The sequence below is a fragment of the Melospiza melodia genome, chromosome 19, assembly GCF_035770615.1.
Source record: "Melospiza melodia melodia isolate bMelMel2 chromosome 19, bMelMel2.pri, whole genome shotgun sequence".
Classification (NCBI taxonomy): domain Eukaryota; kingdom Metazoa; phylum Chordata; class Aves; order Passeriformes; family Passerellidae; genus Melospiza; species Melospiza melodia.
In genome coordinates, this window is record NC_086212.1 from 1,954,797 (window position 1) to 1,974,326 (window position 19,530).

Here is a 19,530-nt window from a genome sequence, read left to right on the forward strand (position 1 = left end):
ATACATTGCTGTTATGCATGTCACTAACACCATACCACTAAATCTGTGGTGTCTGTTAACCCCCTGCATGTAGATTAGAGAATCTTTTTAATACTAAGGTGAGGTAAGACCTGGGGTATCCATACTCTGCCAGGGATCACTAGATTTTATTTATTTCACCATGCCCACAGTTGGCCTCTAAGAGCCTCCCTGTCATCTGTTGTCATGTGGCATTGTGGCTGGGAGTGTGCCCAGGGCAGCCACTTCAGCTCCTTCAGGAAACACCCACAGCTGATGAATTATTTCTGTACCAGCTCCAGTGTGGCTCAGCTTCACATTGTGTGGTCACTGTACAGACCACAGGGTTCATCTTCCAGTGCCTCTCTTCCACACCTGTACCAAGTTTTCTCTGTAAATGTTGGATGACCACTGTGGCAGCTTTTTAGATGTTGGCAAGAAATGCTGAGCTTTGCTAACAGCAAGTAAACAAATCTTATAATTATTCCAACTGATTGTGTCCCCCACAGATCCCAGTGGGTTCCTGCAGAGACTTCTTTGGAAAGCTTCCTGTTCATGGCTTCTGAGAGAAAGCCAACCAAAAATACTGCCAGAGTTTGCAGGACACTGGCAGAAGCAGTACAGGAGATGAGATTTCCCAGGTCACCTTCAATTAATTCAGTGCTAATTCAGCACAGGAGCTCTGGAGGAAAAGGGCCTGAAGCACCTTTGGGAAGGTTCTGTCAGCCACAGAGCAGAGGAACTGGAGAGCTTTTTCCCTGTGATTCTGCCACAAGGAGAAGCATTGTTTCAGTGGACACAGCAGAGCAAGCACTCCTGGAGTCACCATCTGGACATGGCATATGTTCAGGAACCTGACCAGGTTTTTCAGGACAGCCAAATATTGTCTAGGCTGACGAATGTGAATATTCAGCAAGGATCTGAAGGAGAAAATTTTGATTAGGATAGCTAATTTTGGAGCTTACTGACAGCCAGTGATCATGACAGGCCTGTTTGGGGAATGCAGAGCTTTAAGCCAACATTTGCTGATCAGTGTGTTCAAAGCACTGTCTCACTAGAGGTTTGCTGTTTTCTGTCCTGTCAGTATTAACATCACAGACCTCCTTGATTCTTTGGACATTTGTATCCCTGTAAGCAAGATGAAACCAGGGGAGATGGGCTTGGTCAGCCTAGTGAGGAGGATGGGGAGGAAGCATCTAATAAAAGTCCTCTTTTACCTGAGGAGATATTAGGGAGAGGAGGGAGACACACTCTCTTGGAGATGGAGGAACAGAAAAAGGAACAAAAGGCAAGGGGCACAAGCTGCAACAAGAAAAACTCCACCTGGGGTGTAAGGTAAAAACTTCTTCAGCTGCAGAGTGGTAGAACTCAGAGGCTGCACCTGGAGAGGCTGTGGGGACTCCATCCTTTGAGACTTTTGGAACATGGCTGGATGATGTCCTGAGCAACCTGATGTAGTTTGGGGATTAGTCCTGCTTGAAGCAGAAAGATAAACTTGGTGGCTTCCAGCCATGCCTTTCAATCTACATTTTTCCATAATTCTTTAGTGCTGCCATAGACAGAATTTGAGTTCCTAGAACTTGAAAGCAAATTGTAGTTATTTCCCATGGCAGCTCTGAGCCATAACAAGGTATTCAGCTCATAAAATTCTCTGTTTCTATCAGCTAGTTCCCTTCTAAAAACAGGACTGTTTAACATTGAAATTGCTCATGAGGGAGGACTGGTGATGCTCACAGGTGCATGAAAAGGTAGCTGGCAATATTTTTTGCCAGCTGCTTGATCATTTTGAAGAAACACCTCTGACTGTTCCTTTTTATTTTTTTCTTTTTTCCATGCCTGAATGTACAAAGTTTCTGGAGCATTGACTAGACTAATCCTATAAACATAGAATGTATGTTAGAATATCCAGCAGATTCTCTGGTATTTAGGGTGGGATGTATCAGTAGGTTTGGCTTTTTCTAGGTAAAAACTAGTCATACAATTTTTCTTTATCAAAGACTTCCAGGTGTTTCCAGTCACTTTGGAAACACTGCTGGCTAAACATGATTTATCCTATTTGTTTTGTTTGATTACAGTTGTGATATTTTATGTGGGGGGAGGGAACTAAGAGGAATGCAGAGTACCCAGCTGTAGCTTTCTTGTTGTGTTTGAGATTTGTGTTGGTATCCATTTTCCTAGATTGACTCTCTACTCTCTGCTTGCTTCCCACTTACCTGACTTGTGCAAGTGCAGTGCCTGCTGGAAAAAGAAAATGCACCTTAACCCCTGTGCCTTCACCCAGCAAATTGCCAGAACTTGGCAGTCTTCTCTCCTTGATTAATTCCTGTTTCCTCTGCGTCTTGCCTCGCTTTCTCTCATTTCTTACTTATTTTACCACTTTTTCTCATGTTCATTTTCTACGGAGGTACTGAGATTGGCAATCTACAGAGAACATGTGCAATTTTTGTGCTGTTTGGCTGCTAAGTAGATTTTTAATTTTCTTTCTTTGATTTCTCAGATACAGAACATGTTCACATCTAAAGAGTTTTGTTCTAACAAATGGCCTTTTGAATCCATCATTATTTTTCAGGCTTTTGACACTGTTGTTGAAAATGAGCATCAGCGTTTTCCAGAGCAAAAACCAGAGCTGCTTTGAAGTTACTCACGAGTCCCTTAACACAGAAGACCTGGAAGACTTTCATGTACACGTTGGAAGTCAAGTGGGGCATAAATTGTATTAAAATTTCAATTTATTCTCTCATGCCTTTTGATGATACATCACCAGGTCATGCTGTTGCTTGGTATTTTGTTCACTGAAGACCAGTTCAGTGTTTAATCTCCAGGACATACCTATTTAACACTGGTTTCACCCTTTAGCTGCTTGGAGAGAGACTCCTTCCCATAAGCCAGAGCTCTCTCACATCCTGTGCTAATATTGAACAGATTTGAGCAAGGATAAAAACACATGATTTCCAGACAGCCAGCCACAGTAAAAAGAAATCAAATCAGGCAGCTTAAATCAGCAGCAGTTTGAGATTATACTCCTGTTCTGTCAACCTGAAGGAGAAGAGAGGAAGCCCATCAGCACTTGGGGAAGATTTGTGTCTTCAGATTCTCCTCTCCACCCCTGGACAGCTTCTCTGTAAGTAATACTTTCTTTTGGTGTGTTTGCTGTCATTGTACAAACAGGGCAGTGGCTTCACAATGCAGGCTGGATTTTAAAGCTTGGCAGTGCTAGTTATTGATTACAGCTGAGATTCATTAATAAGGGTCACCTCCAAATTCCAAATGTTCAAAACACTGTACTTGTCAATACCTGAGGTTCACAGTGTTCTTTAAAGAAAAATGTTAGCCCATTGCATTTGTTACTAGTCTTTCAATACACAGAGTATGAATATAGTTATGTAGGTATTTGGAGTCCTATTAATTTATGTATAACCAAAATTAATATTATTTTAATATTTTAAAATATTTTACTTCTTTTCACAGAGAATCAAATACTCTGGGATTCACAGTAAAGAGCCAGTAAGGACCAAAATGGTGTGTCATTCCCTTAAAAAGGAAGAAGAAGAAAAACAAAACTGTGGAAAAAAACAGGTCACAAGAATCAAGGTGAACCAACAAAAATTCTCTTTTTATCACTTTCCTTTTGTAAAGCAGAAACTGATGATGTGAAATGAGCCAAAACAGAGCTGTGTCTTTAATAAAGTTGTGTCGTTCCACTTGCTGAAGGGCAGAGGAGAAAAACAACAGGCCATCAGGAAGAAAAGAAAATAAAAATAGAGGAATTCTTGAAAAGACTTTGTGAGTCATCAGAGGCAGATTGTAGCATCAGCAGGGAAATGACACCCAGTACTCTGGATTTTGACATCACACACAAGCAGCAGACTTGGGAGGTGCTTAAATTACTTTTTTCTTTGCTGTTTCTGAAGGAGAGCTCACAGTGTGAAAACAGTTTGACTAGCATTGCCTTCTCTACCCAAATCCACCAGAATATCATTCTGAGGGGGAGATCTCTTCCATCCCCGCTCTCTTGTGTCTCAGTCCTACTCAGCCTCACAGCCCCATCAGGAACGTCTGTGTTAGGGGAGCACAAAGACAGAAAGTCTCCTGCTCCAGAGAACACCCTGGCTGTGGCACAGAGCTGCTCTTACAGCCTCCAGAGCAACACTTGCTCTGTTGTCAGCATCAGGAATTAAATATCATTTCAACTTGATGGGCAAAAAAGGATTCCAAATGTCACAGACTGGATTGTCCATACTGCCTATGCCAAGGCCTGGGATTTTTTAGTTACCTTCCAGTGTTTCCACAGCTGGCTCAGAACTTAATTCTGTCAGTAGATTCTGCTGTTTAAATACTTTTAAAGTAGAAACAATAGCTCATTTTCAAGACTGATGGAATGAAGGTCATACCTACACTTTTTTGTGTTTCTATGATTTTTTTTTCTTTACTGCTTTACCATCTGTTCTACCAAATTCTCTGCTGGTATAGGCAAATAGGAATTTTCATTTTGGGATTAGTAATTCTTTGATATTGAATTGTTTATGGAACTACAACCTACATTTGTGAAAGATGGCTTTAATTTTTCAGCAGAACGCTTGCTCCACTGACTGTCACGCTGCTGAGCAGCAGAAATGGCACAACTGCCCCTCCCTCTGGCTGCCCCCTCTGTCAATATTGGTCTCACCATTCCAGACCATTAGTTTGTATTTTTCCTCTTGAGTTTCTACAGGAGGTTGTGCTCATAGTCCCCTCTGTGCATGTCAAATAAAGCACAGCTTGCACCATTAGTAAGGTGTATAGCACAGCTACCAGCCCTGATTTGCACACTGCCTTTGGGCAGTAAAGGCAAATTACCTTTCACGATGGTAACGTGATGTGGTTCTTGTCCTTCTGCAGTCCCTTGGTCTCATGGGGATCAGTTTAATATGGCTGTGGTGCAATTGCTGTTAAAACTGCAGATCACTCCTTCTTTCTGCAGGGAAGCTTTTCAGAGTTTTCAGTAATTCCTTAAGAAGCAACACATAATTGCTTATGAACAGAGGAACGCCTGTATTTCATTTTAACATGTATTTTCTTCCTTTCTAGATAGAAAAGCTGTTTTCCACAGGATTCCACAGAGCAGTATCACCCCTTCTTCAGGGTCTTCAGAAGATTGGAAAGCTTTCCTTGAGCAGAGAGTGTCGTGGAGGTGAATGGAGGAGCACAGACAAATCACATCTTCTTCTCTTGGACAGGTCAGACCTGCCAAGTCTGAAGATGGAAGAACCAATGCACAGCTTAGAGTAGCCCTAAAGCTTCTTTAAGTTGTGCTTGGGAAACAATTGTCTCTGCGTGGCTGTTGGGGTGGAAGGAACATAAGCATGTTTAGTTCACACCATCTCTTCTGTAATTACCTGAGGCATGCTATTGTCACACACAATCAATCCTCTGACTTCTTAAGTATCATTCTTACTTTAATAAAATTTCAAAATATAACCCTCGTATGTCTTTTTGTGTCTGAGTACACTGCAATATGTAGATTTGTTGGAAGAGTGATACAGTTCATAAAGGATAAAACTAACATTACAAAGAGCAGAGATTCAGTCTCTTTTCTGCTGTTAATCAGATATGCAATATTGTTGGTACTTCTGTTGTCTTAGAAGCTGTGTCCTGGATTTACAGTCCCCAGTGCAGTGTGCTCTCCAGAGCCTACCCACATGCACAGCTGAGGGATAAACACTGATGGCAGTGGCTGATACACTGCCCTGATGGAGTCTGTGACCTGCTGCTGTGTGCTGACAGGCATTTCAGCAACCTACAGGAATTATTCAGTGAGTTACATAGCCAAATTAATTGTTTTGGTATGGATTTCTATATTTTAAAGGAATGACACTGTACAGGAAGGCATGTGCTGGCAACTTCACAAAGAACAGCTGTCTCAAGGTGTCTCTGTTACCTATTGAATGGTTTTTCCAGAGGAAGATTAAAATCAAAGAATCAGGAGGGGTGGAGTTTGAGAGTTACAGGAAGTTAATACATAAATAGTTTATCTATGATTCCAGTGTTCTCTGTTGTAATAAAACCATGTCTTTCTTTATTCTGCAGGGAAAAGTAGAATGTTACAAACAATTTGAGAGGCCTTTCACCAAAGATCTGGGTTTAATGTGGGATTATATTGCAGTTTATCTAAAGTAAGGTGGCTCATCTGGGAGCACACCAGCTAATGAGGTGTGCACACAGATTGTTTTTACTTAAGAAAATTAAACTTAAACCTATGTTTCAAGTTGTATAGAGCCATTGAGCTGGATGTAAGGTAAGCAGTGTATTCACCTGTGTGTCATCCCAGGATGCTTTTATAGTGCTATAGGTGTGTCCTCAGTTGTCATTTTCTGTGGTGATAACATGCTGGTAAGGAAAACACATCAGCAGCTTCAAAACTAAATTAGCTGTGTTTCTTTGTGTTTGGTATAGCAGGTCAAACTGTTACATTCAATGAGCCAACTTACCCCTCCAGTTTTACAGAGTCATCCTCTCTCTGGTGCTCACTGGTGGACTTTTGGCTGCCTCCTGAGAGCTGGGAAGGGGAAGCTCAGGCAGGTCTCTGACCAGGCCTGTTTGTTTTGTACAGATGGTGCAAATGAGCAAAAGTTGTTGTATTCCTCTTGGGACTGTTTCCTCCAAGTACAGATCCTTCCTAACCCTACTGTTTTACCCAGGTCCTGAGATACTCTGAGTGGAAGTTTTTCTTGTTACTTGAGTGGGTTGAGCAGGAAATTAAGGAGCTGTATCCCATTGCTTGACCATGTTTCCATGGCAAAGCATCAAGCTAGGCTGATGCTAGCCTAGCATCCATCTGAATCTTTCTCCAAGAGGATGGACACTATGGGGAATGCTTTTGTATAAGAAATGTGGAGAACTGGAAGGTCAGAGACCTTCCTGTACATTCAAGAACCAACAGAAACAATGTGGGAGGTACAAGCTCCTTTCCAGACTTGTCCAGCTCAGCAATGGGTGAGAACACAGAGAGCCCTCAGAGCCCCAGGCCGAGTTCTGTGGAAGGAGAGAAAGAACTACACTGGTGGTTTTATACCTCAGTATTTTCTTTTCAGAGCAAATCCTAGCCTACCCCTTCAAAAGGAGCAACGTGTTCTCTTCCATGCTATGGAATTTGCTCCCATTAGCAAATTAAAAGGAATTTGTTCCTTAACAATGTTATTGATTGAGTGACCCTTCAAGAGAAAACAGGATGATGAATCCAGAGCTGGATTTTTGAGAACTCTGGGCTTCTGAAATGGTCTTAAGGCTTCTCTCTCCCATCTCCTCCTCCCATGAAATGCTGTTTCACTTGTTCTCTGAGAATGATGTGGTTGTCTCAGACCCAGGACCCCCTTAGAGTGTGCAGCAGGATGGAGAAAGGAGATAACAGGGGCATGCTGGAAGAAAAAGATCAGCAGATGTGTCTGGGAGGAGGCCAGAATAGAAATATGAGGGGATTAAACAGAGGTGAGAGATTTTTTGGCCAGGGCAGGGAGCAGAAGGAGAGGGAGCTGTGTGTGCTTCTGCCACGGCTGCCTTTCAGCAAAAGGAGATGAGAAGCAACCACAGCAGTGAGAATCAGGGCACTTGGAGAGAGCTAAGGGGAGCTTCTTGTCCTGCTTTCTGTGGAGATCAGTTCACTTCCTAGGAATTCTCTTGAGCTCTACTTCCTCTGCTCCAGCCATTGCCCAGGGTTTATCCCTGCTTTGGTTCGGGTGGCATCCTGGCCATGGAGGAGGAGAACTTTTCCACTCCACTGCTGACCTGCCTGCTGTGCTGTGCTGGAACTGGGACAGTTTATTTCTTGGAGTTTCTTATCTCTAGTTGCAACAAGGCTTCCCAGCCAACATTTTCTGTGCTCTGTGACATCCTCACACACAACTGCCAGCCAGAATGGTGGTTTAAAACTGGACAGCAGCAGCTGTTTTCCACAGCTGTTTTTCCAGGAATATTTCCTAAGCATAGCTGGGAAAAGGTGTGTATGTGTTCCATAGGGGAGGAGCTGGCCTGACCACCGTGGTGGTTGAGGTACTTCCTCAGAAATGAGCCTTCATCTTGCTGATCATCACAGAACTCTTACTGGTTATCTCACTGGTGATCAAAGAACAAACAATGATCTGCTGGACCTGACAGCTGAAGAAGTGTGGGTAGTATGAAGATCAGCTGCATACTGGGCTGTGGTAACCACGAGATGGACAAGTATTGGAATATGAATCCCAATATTACCAAGTTAGATTGTGCCTGGGCCAGTCTGACCCTCGCTGCCGGGCCAAAGGCAGCAACTGCGGTGTATCACCCCAGAGATACCTTGGCTTGCTGGAGATTGCAGCTGGGCACTGAACAAGTCCAGGCTTGTTAGGAACCCCGTTTACCTCAGGAGGAATGGCTTCAGGCGATGGTGAAGAGAAAAAGGAGAGGATTCTGCTGGAGGGTTTAATGTCCAGAGGTTTATTCCATGGTTACAGAGGTCTGAACGTGAGCAACTGCTCCAACAGAATCCGGCCACATGGTCTGATCACCTTTTTAAGCTCAGGGACAGGGGGAGGGGAGGGACAGGTGAGCCACCAACCAGGTGAGAGGGGCAGGGTCTCAGGGGAAGATGACACCCAGACAGGCCAATGACCTCTGGGCACAGGGGCATCCTTTGAACTTGACCAACCACACGACGCCTTGCTGGAATGTTAAGCCTGAGTGACGGGACTCACTCAGCAGGGGGGCAAGGGGGAAGAGGTACAGGCACACCTGGGAGGTGACCTGGAAGTCTAAAATGGGACATTACAGCACACCGCAACAGACAAGTTCAGGATTTGTGTCAGAGGAGCTGCATGAGATCAGTGCTGACTAATACCTTGATGGAATTACATCAGTGATGCAGCAGAGTGCACATTCAGTGACTTTGAAGATTGTCACTGTGATATTTTCTGAAAAATACCTTCGCCAGGATTTCTTCTCCTGGGAAGCTGAGAAGTCTCAGTGAAAAAGGAAAACAATTTTATCTCATTTGCTTCTCCTGTGTTTGCTGCTTTGGAATGTGCTTTGGAGATTGTTTATCCAACATGTGAATTGTTTTGACTTAATGACCAATCATGGTCCAGCTGTGTTGGGACTCTGGCAAGTCACAGGTTTTTCATAAGTATCTTGTTAAGCCTTCTGTAAGAATCCTTTCTCTAATCTTTAGTATAGTTTAGTATAGCATTCTTTAATATAATATCATAAAATGATAAATTAACCTTCTAAGAACATGTAGTCATTCATAATTTCCTTCCTGCCATGGAGGACCCCAGAAAATACCACAGAAGATGACAGGGACTTTGGAGGAGTGTTTGATAACACTGCCCGGTGATGCCTTTGTTCAGAGACCTCGAGAGGCTGGAGGAGCAGCCTGACAGGAGCCATGGGAAGGTGAGGAATGCACAGCCCTGCCCCTGGACTGCTGGTGGCCCAGGGCCTGGAAGCAGCTTTGCAGAGAAGGACCTGGGGCTCCTGGTTGGCAGCAGGTGGAACATGAGTCATGAGCAAGGAGATGATCCTTCCTTTCCACCTGACACACCTGGAGAGCCCTGTGCACCCCAGTGTGAGAAACTTGACACTCAAACCTGACCAGACAATTGGCTTTACCTGACCTTGCTTGAGCTGGGCACTGGACCAGACAATCTCCAGAGGCGCCTTCCAGCCTCAACCATCCTGTGAGTCTGTGGGATTCATTTTACTCCTATAAAGTGGGCTGGCATTTACTTTGGGCAGAAACAGATGATTGAAAGCTATTTTAAACTAATCTAACTTAAGTTAGTGTTTGATCTTGTGCTCCTAGTGAAGGATTAGCATACAGAGGCAAGTCACTTCCATAGATTTATATGTACCCTTACACAGAGACAGGTTCTAGATCTGCTGGCAGCACCAGTACTGCAGGTACTTCAGCAAGGAGGGAAATGCCACCAAGGGAAGGTGAGGGAAGATGTCCCTGAGCACGGGCAGAGCCTGTGAGCCCGTGCTGAGCAGTCTCATGAGGTCAGCTCTGTACTGAGTGACCTTTGCTGTGGGCTTCCACATGTGAATAGTTGTGGCAGCAGTGAAAATTATGCTTTCACTGGCATTTAGCTGATACAGGAGACTAAGTCCATTCAGTTTTGCAAAAGGACATTGATTCTCTGAATCCCATTTGGAATCTGGGTGCAGCTTTGAAGCTTGAGTGTTTTTGAAAACCTGTGAGGAATGATCAGTCCTCCAACCTTTGCCATAAAACTACTTCATGGATTTTATATTGTGCTGTTGGACATTGTATTAAACTGTTCTGCACACACCAGAATTTTCAGCAACAGATGAGAAAAAATTACTAAGTAGGTATTTACTTGAATTTCCCAAATACAGAAATTCTAAAATTTCCCATAAATGTGTGGCTAAATTTTAGGCTTTATATGTTTTTGGACAATTGTATTTGAAAATTTATTTGGAATGCATTTGTATATTTTAATGCGTCTTGCATATTCAGATGCTTTAACCATCCATCTCAAATGTTTAGAACATTTAACCATTTTGGGGTGGTATGTGTGGCTGAGGAGCACTGCTTGGTACTGACTTCAGGTATCTTCATCTGCTGGCAAAGCTCCCTGCTGAGGAGGCTCACAGACCCCTGAAACTGCTTTGTCATGTTTTTATGGGTAACAGTGAAGCAATAACTGTTTAAAAAGTGGGGATGGTTCTGTGTGTGTCACTGTTGCAACTCCTGTCTCAGGCAGAGCTCAGCACAGAGCTGAGCTTTGTTCAGCTGGAGGCGTGAGGAAGCTCTTTGGAGACACTGACAACTGATTGCAAATGCTCTTGGTTTCTGCCTTGCCATAAAAACCCAAAACCAGAGGAGCCCAAATTCAGGCAGAATTGAGGGCTCAGACATTTTACTGCTGTGAGGAGACCCTTACATCCATTCTTGTTGGCTGTGTCTTCCTCCCTGCACAGCACTGCTGGGCCACTTCCCAGTGCCCTTATGGAGCAGGACACCCAGGGACCGCTCTGGATCAAAGGGATGAGGGTCCAGGCCCGTGGGGCTGAAGAGGAATGTGTGCCTGTAGAGTTGAAGGTACCCCCACGTGGCACTGCTCCCAGCTTCTGCCCCACACAGGGCTCCTCAGCCCTCCTGCCTCCTGCCAGGAAGAGTCCTGGCCCTTCTCTCCTCCTTCTTCCTTCTGTCTTCTGCCACTGGGATCCAGCCCAACCTGCTCCCTGTGTGGGAGTGGGGCAGGATGGAGCTGCCTGTGCTCAGCTCCTGCACACGTGGCAGTGCCAGGGGTCCAGCAGAGTGAAAGCCCTTGCTGGAGGGGATGGGGCTGCCCATGTGGGACAGTGAATGTTACCCTGCTCTTCTCTGTCCTTCCTCCTGCCTTGCCAGGTGCCTGTAGACCTACCCTGCCATTTGTTGGTCCAGAGCTGATCAGAGAATGGCACCAGAGGACCCAGAAGGGGCACAAGGCACTCACCCCACCACTGAATAGCTGACTGTGCTCTCACCTCTCCTGGCAGCACTCTGATAAGGAGCCAGTGGTGTCAGTGACCATTTTGATGGCCATTTTCTGTAATCTCTCTACAAAGGAGTCTACAGTCAGTATCCCTTCACTCCAGGCACTGCCTGTTTTACCTGCTCTGGGGCTGGCAGCCTCTGGCCCATTCTTTGACAATGGCTAAAGGCTGTGCAGACTTTTGGGACTAAACCCATCTCCAGGAGCTGACCCTGCCACTGTGACCTGCTGTGCAGTAGGAGAGCAAAGCATTTGCTTCTGGCTTTATGGGCAAGAGGGGCTTGGGATGGGCTGAGGGTTGGCTGTGTGGTGCTGACCGGGCTGTGCCTTCCCCCCACAGGGAACGATCTTTTCCTGGTTGCTGTCCACGAGCTGGGGCACGCGCTGGGGCTGGAGCACTCCAACGATCCCAGCGCTATCATGGCTCCTTTCTACCAGTACATGGAGACACACAACTTCAAACTGCCCCAGGACGACCTCCAAGGGATTCAGAAAATCTATGGTGAGCAACCCTGCCTACTTCTTTCCTTACACCAGCCTTGAGCCTAGGGAGCGTTTTACAACTCACCCCTGCGTGCTGCAGATGGGGGCTGCATTTCCTTGCCAGAGCTGAGTGGGGAACTACTTAAAGCCCTGCTTAAAGCCCTTCATCCAGGACTAAGTGCCAGATGACTGCACAGGTCAGGAGAACCAAACCTCTGTGATTCCCCTGCTGCTCCCTCCCTCACTGTGCCCCCCTGCTGCAGAGGGTTTGCTGTACCCAAGGTTTGTCCATTAGGAACGACCAGTGCAAATAAAGGAAAAGAATGCAAAGAGCCTGGAACACCAAGGAAAGGTAAAAAGTATTTTTGCTCTTCTTTTTTTCTCATTATTTATAAGGTAAGGGAAAGAAAGTTTGGATCTGCTTAGGGAACACTTTGCTTGCTTCAATCTCCAGCTGAACATGTTGTACAGCATGTGCCACAAAGATATTGGACTCAAGGGAAATAGAAAAGGAGCAGAGATTATGGGAGAAAGCCTAGAGGCTGCATGTAATGTGGTGCCATGTGATTGGATCATGGATACCAGGGTGTGAGGACAGGAATTCACAGAATTATTGGCTGAAGGAGACTCTGAGAGCAAAGAGAAATCCAGGTTTTAGGAACACAAGGGGAGACTGAGACTGATGGCCACAGTCTGTGGCAACCTGTGATAAATAGGTTTCATCAAACATCCCTGATTTCATTCTTAGTGGAAAGTACAAGTTTGACAGAGAGGTTACCTAATAAATGCAGCCCAGAGCAGTTGTGCTGTGTAACTGTGCAGCTGGAGTCAAATATCAGCTCCCAGAAGCAGCAGGGCAGACATGGTGTGAATTAAAGGTGAAAAAAATACTTGTGAGGTGGTGGTCACTGGGAAAGCTGGTGTTTCTCAGGGCTTGCTGCAGAGCTTGGTGGCAGGCCTGGCACTCAATGTTTCCGTCCATGGTCTGCCAGTGAATTTGAGATTGCTGCTAATAAAATGTGTGCCAAGACCTGTGAGACTCTAAAGCAGTGTAGCAAGACTTTAGACATCTAAATTGCATCTCAGCTGTTTGAGTCAGATTTGGTGTTTGATTTCTGTGACTGGATTGAGATTCATTGTTTAAATGCAGATGCCTGGAAAAGTCTTTTTCTGGGCTAATTTCTCTGACTTGTGAGGGCAGTGGGGAAAACCAGGCATTTGTAGAGAGCAGTCCAGCCTCAGTGTGAGGCACATATCCAAGTAAGGTCCAACATCTAAAATAAGATGGCTTAAAATACACCCAGGATAACTATCTCATCTCATTGCTGCATCTTCTTATTGATCATTACCAGGTGAAGTTGCATGTTAATTGTCCTGTGGTATTGTTTAATTATGACTACTGTAACACAGTTAAACACAGTTACATGTTCTGGTGCTCAGGATAGCAGAGGCTCTGGAGGGTTTTGAAATAAATTGCTGGGGTAGTCAGTGTTAAACTTTCATTAAGTAATAGATCTAAGTGTTAATTTTTGAAAGCTGCCAAAATGCCATTATGCTGTTTCTATTTTGAAATGTTGATTTAGTTCCTGTGAACTTTGATTAATCAGAAAGAAAAAAACCTGCAATTTATTGCAGACAGTGGAAGTACAATCAAGAAAAAATGACTGGTTTCTCTGTTTTCAGACATGTTTTTGGAAAGGGAGCAGATAAGGAGCTGACAGCCTTCCTGCTTCACTTTTGGGATTCAAACCAAGACCAGCAGGGGCTGAGCTGGGACCAGCACTCCCCAGAATGGGGCTCTGGGGCCCTGGAGCTGGGATGGGCTGGGGATGGTGTTGGGGGTTGTAGAGATAACTCATCCTGTGGGGAGAAGAAGGAGCAGCTTCTGCAGCAGGAGCTTTCCTTCCCCAGGGAGAGATTTCAGCCCTTGGTACAGAGTTACTGTCCAAAAATCAAAGTTGAATTTAAAATTAGGTTTTCCACTTATGGTTCACAAAGAAATTTTGGAAAATGTGATGTTTCTCCCTGGAACTAATGGTGAAAGAACAGAACCCTTCATCTGATCTCAAAACTGAGAAGGGCCTGCTGAAATATCCTTTCTGTAGCTTTAGCAGGAACATTCAACTAATGTATTTTATTTCCACAGTGCCACTCTGCTTTGTTGTGCCTTGGGAATACCAAAAGCCCATCTACCAGAGAACCTCTCCAAAATCCAAAATCTCCTGCTTTCCTGCTGCTTTGACATTCTCTAACACAGCAGCATGTGCTCAATATGTATTATTTAGCTACCTACTCTGGAAAGTCAGACACAGAGCCACTGTCTTGCCTGTAGGGTCCTTTTAAAAAAATAGTTATAATCAAAACTTCCAATTTTTAATTCTACTGAAGTTCCTAGAACAAAGAACAGAGGCTCTACTAAAGCTGAAGTCCATTTTGCTGCCTTTTGAAAATGATGCATTTCAAATGTGGTTTATATTGTGTCTGTGTTTATCCATTAAAAAAGAAACATGTTCAGATCTGTCATATAATGACTTCTTGAATTTTTAATTTATTTTCTGCTGAATTTATTTCAAAACTCACTCTCAGAGCCAGTAGGTGATGTGAACTCTTGTTTGTGCTTCATGCTGATCAGTATAAGATCAATGTTTAAAATGATAATTCCATTTTGAGCTGCTGAGAGCAAGGCCAGCAGCTCCCAGTGTGACAGAGCTGTGACACCAGTCAGCAACATTCCCATCTCCTGAGAGCTCCTTCCTGCAGCACATTGCTTGGCAAAACAAGGAAATAGCAGGGCTCTACTTTGTGTGTGTTTTTCAGAAGGGTTTCCCCCTCTGCATTTATGTGCCTGTGTCACAAGTGACATGCCCAGGAGGGAATTAAACTGGAAGTGACACCAGTTTGGAGGTCCCCTGGATGTCCTGCTGAGCTGCCTTTCCTTTGCTGGAGCTGGGGCTGCAGGTGGAGAGGGCAGAGCTGTGGCTGTGTGACAGGGCCTGAGCTGGTCCCTCTGCAGCCCTGTCCTGGCAGGAGGGCTCAGGGCTCTCCCAGGTGACAACTGGCAGGACAAAAGGAAACAGCCTCCAGTTGTGTCAGGGCAGTTTCAGCCTGGGTATTAGGGAGAATTTATTCACTAGAAGGGTGGTCAGGCACGGGAACAGCTGCCCAGGGCAGTGGTAGAGCCACGTCCCATTCAGAAAATGTGTGGATGTGGCACTTGGTGACACGGTTTGGTGGTGAGCTTGGCAGTGCCGGGTTAAGGGTTGGACTCGATCACCTCAGAGGGCTTTTCAGCCTGAATGATCCTGTGATTCCATGATTTTCACATGCTGCTCTCTGTACTGGTCTACAGGGGGTGACAAGGGAGCCTCCCATGGCAGTGGCTCCTGCGGCCCTGTCTGAGGGCCTGGCCTGAGGTACAGGGAAAGCTCATGATGTGCACAGGGCTGGTTGGCCAGGCCAGCCTTCCAGGCCTGTCAGAGCCTGAGGTCTCAAAGGGGAGGTCTCCCAATCACTCAAAGGTAGACCTGGCCATTAACCCTGGAGACAGCCTCAAAGATCTGGGACATCCCAAACCTCACTGAGGAACTCCCAGCCTCACACATCTTCAGGAGAAGAGATCCCACTCATGGCACATGCTGAGGGCTGAGGTCCAGAGGGGACATGAAACCACTGCAGGCCCTGCCTGAGGAACTGGACAGCACCAGCTCTGACGTCCAGAATCAGCTGGGCACAGTGTCCATGTGCAACCAAGGCCTTCTGCCGGCCTCACCCCCTCAGTGCAGCCCTTCCATCACCTCCCCTTTTCCAGTGGCAGCCATGGAGATTCTTGTAACCTGCAGACCCTTGTGACCATCCCAGGACACTTGTGAGCTGCACACATGTGTGAGATGGCTTGTGAGGGAACAGCAGAAAGACCTGGTGGAGAATTTCCATGTGGTGATACTGCACTGTGAGTGGGACCATCAGAGCAAGCTTTGCTGTCATGTGGGACCTGGAAATGTTCTCTGGTAATGTCCTCTTGGACATGGGGAGGAAACAGAGTAACATCCAAGACCTCATCTGTAGAAGCTGCAGGATTTGGGACTTGTGGATCCGTGCCCCATGGTCCTGTGCTCCCAGGAGGAGAGAAGAAGGAAAATGCTTGGCAGTCAGGAATCTGTAGGGATGTGCCCTGGTGCCACATCTCTGGCACATTGCAGAGATACCTGACACCCTCTCTATGTTGCATCACTTCATTTGCACCTTTCCTCCTGTCCACAGACTCTGTTGGACCCAGCAGAAAACACCAGACTCCAGCTCTGGTGCATCCACAGAGCCTCCCTCACCTGCTGAATGCCAGATCTTCATTCCCACTCCTCTGAAACACAGGGAGCAGCTGCCTGGCTCCCAGTGCTGTCCTTGGGCTCACCTGGATGACTCTGCCAGAGGGGAGGCTGAGAGGGAGCCCATCTCTCCTGGGAGGTTTCTCAGCTGGTGGAAAAACACTGGTGTGTGTTATGGCTGGGCAGAAAATACTTTTTTCATCCTACAGATTCTTCTGAGTATAGAAAAATGTTCTGTTTTTCTGTGGAGCAGATGTCAGGCTTCTGAAAGCTTTTCCAGAAGGAAACTGGAGCATCTTGCAGAGCCCTAACCTCTCATCATTTGCCTGCCTAAGCCTGGGAGTTTCTGACCCAGTTTTCTGGCACCAAGTGCAGGGTGAATCCAGAGCCCAGGAAAGCATTCCTTTGGCTCAGAGCAAGAATGTCTGCTCTGGACTCTGCTCTGGACAGAGCATTCACCTGTCTCCCAGGTGAAAGTTCTGTCACCTGGGTGGCAGCTGTCATCCAGAGGAGAATGTCTGTGTGAGAAGGGCTTGAGAAAAACCTTCCTGCCACCCAGTGATGATCATGGGGGCCTTGACTGTTCCCCCCTTGTTCTGTGGGTGCTGTGGCCTGTTCTGCACTGTGGCATGGTCCCAAGCTAACTGGGACATCTTAGCTCACTTCAGCCCTGAAGGCTGAACCCAGAGGTGCAAAGTGCTCTGCTCTGTGGGTGAGTTTGTCAAGGGACGAGGAGCCCTTCCTGCACTTGGAGTTCTGTGGACAATCTCTGGCCCCTGAGGCAGCTTGTTGGCAGCTACATCATGTGGTGTGAGCAGGGGCCTCTCTGCACCGCCCTGGAGCCTGCAGAGCAGCTCCAGGTGGTTTCTCTTGCTCTCCCTGGCTCCCTTGGATCATAGGTTGAGGAGCCTTGCCTGTGTCCCTGGACAGCTCCACAAACACACTGGCAGCTCAGCTTTTTCAAACCAGAACCTCCCTTGAGTTATTCAAACCATAACAGTTGTTTGGAGGAGAGTTTTCTTCTCAGAGTGAAGAAGATAAGGACAGGTCTTTGTTTGCAAGTGGTTCTCTCCCCTGAGCTGACCCAAAGCCTCCTCTGTGCTGGCAGACCTGGGAGCTGCTGTCTGGGACTGGCTGAGCCAGGCAGGTGCTGTGCAGCTTAGGGAACACTCTGTCAATAGCCAGGAGGACAGTACAATTATATTTTGTCCTCAACTATCGACACAGTGGCTCCTAAATGCCTCCTCTCTCTGTGTTATCTTCACAGGTCACCTTGGTATTCAGATGGGCTGCGACAGAGGAAGCATGAAGGGAGGAGGCTAAGTGCCAGTGGTGGAAGTCACACTCTAAAGGTGATCTGCTGTGACCCAAAAGCTTTCTGACATCCTTTGCCTTGCTTCTGATAGAGAGGAAGAAACTCTTCTTCTCCACAGAGTGTCTGTAGAGTCCCAGCAAGCTGCTTCCCTCCAGAATGGAGATTTCCAGCTCCAGGAGATTTCTTACCTGCTTCCCGTGGGGAAGTGGCTGCAGGATCAGTCCCAGGCATGGACTTGGCTCTGCTGCTGGGATCACACATGATAGCTAGGTGACTCTGTTCAGGCCCATTTGCACTCCCATGCAATAACCTCTCTCACTTAGATTTTTCTAATTAGAAACTTTTCCTCCGTCTGATTCTTTGAAGCTGCTCAGAAGTGTAGTGGCAGAGGATGTGGTTTGTGTGCTCTGCTGCCTGCTCAGGCTGGTGGATGTGATCAGTCTCTGCATTAATTACCACAGTGCCAGCACATCTTAAGTGACTTTTTGCTCACACACTCAGGTGAACCTGTTCCATCCTGCCTTGAGCTGTTACTGTGATGGAGTCTGGAAATAGGAATGACCAGTGGCCTTTCCCAATGGATGGGGTCTGCTCATTCTGCTTTTTTGCCAGGTTGGACTCTGCAGTGCCTCCCTTATGAGGGACCACCTTCTCCACCAAAGGACAGGCTGTGCTTCTGCTTCCCATCCCCCCATAGCTGTGCACCAAATTCTGCCTGAGTGGCACTTGCACCTGAGGATTTCCATGTTTTTATGTTTCGCTCCTCTGCTCTTTGCATGTGCACAGCTGAGGGATCACCTCCCACCCTAAGCCGCACTCAGGGACTAAGTGGAGGCAGCAGATAAAAACGAAAATGCAGTCTAGAGAGACAAATCTTCAATCAGAATGAATTAGAAGGCCTAGGTTATAAAAACAAAAATGAGTGCAAGGTAGCAAGGAAACATCCATGGCTAGCAGAGAAGGACAGTAAGAGGAATATTTGAAGTGAAATGGCAAAGTCTGCATCCAAGCAGGTTTCAGATCCCCTGCAGCATGTGTGGGAAGCCTTGCCAGGGCTGGTTTGGCCACGGCCAGCATTGAGTACACACAGGGCCAGCTTCCCTTGTTGGGCCTGACTTGAGATCTCTTCACTGGTCTAGAAAACGTTTTCCTTAAAGCAAATCCCTGGTTCATCTGAATCTTTGCTGCTTGGCATCATCCTGACCACGGTGTGCACAACTGCTTCTGCCATGCCAGTTCTTCAGTGGCATTTTAGGGCTGATTAAAACCTTTACATTGGTGCCCTGGGTTGCAGGTGCTGTGACTCTTCCAGGCTGTGAAGATGAGCCTTGTCCAGGGCCAGTGTTCACCTCCAGCTGGGGTGCAGCTCCTTGGCCCCAGTGTGTGACACTGAAACAGCACCCATGACAGCAGCTCCCATGGTGGGGCTTTGTCCTACAGGCTCAGAATGAAATTGAAACCATGATCCCTGCAAATAAACCATCTTCACATCTCAAGCCCACTAAAATCCCTTGCTCTAGTGGCCTTCTGTTTATTGCCATCTTAACTCGTGGCCTTCTCTGAGAAGCAACAGGACGTGACTCTCTGAGTGAGATTTGGTCCAGATTTAACACTAACAGTTAATGAAAATATCCTGTGGCAAGAGGCTGTTTAAGACCTCTGCTCCAGTGTAGCTCACTTGTATTTTTATTTCTCTGGCCCTGTCAGATCCCAGAGCTGAGTTTGGGAAGGATGGAAAGGGAGAGCTGTGCTGGGAGGTTGTCAGCTGGGTGGGATGAGGTCCCTTGTCACAGCTGCTCACCAGGGACAGCACAGGTTGGTCACTGCTGTGTAATGAAGGGTTCCCTGCAGTTCTCCTTACAATGTAGCATTGGTTTTCACACCCTCTTTTTTTTTCTAGTTTTGC

At 46.3% G+C, this 19,530-nt stretch overlaps 1 protein-coding gene across 1 annotated transcript in view; it reads left to right on the top strand.

Moving 5' to 3' along the window:
- The window catches only part of MMP24 (matrix metallopeptidase 24), a 42,387-nt gene that overhangs the window by 15,887 nt on the left and 6,970 nt on the right, over positions 1-19,530 (top strand). The window contains exon 5 of the mRNA XM_063172130.1: positions 11,845-12,006. Within this exon, the coding sequence (XP_063028200.1) occupies positions 11,845-12,006 (162 nt within the window). The remainder of the gene's footprint in view (positions 1-11,844; positions 12,007-19,530) is intronic.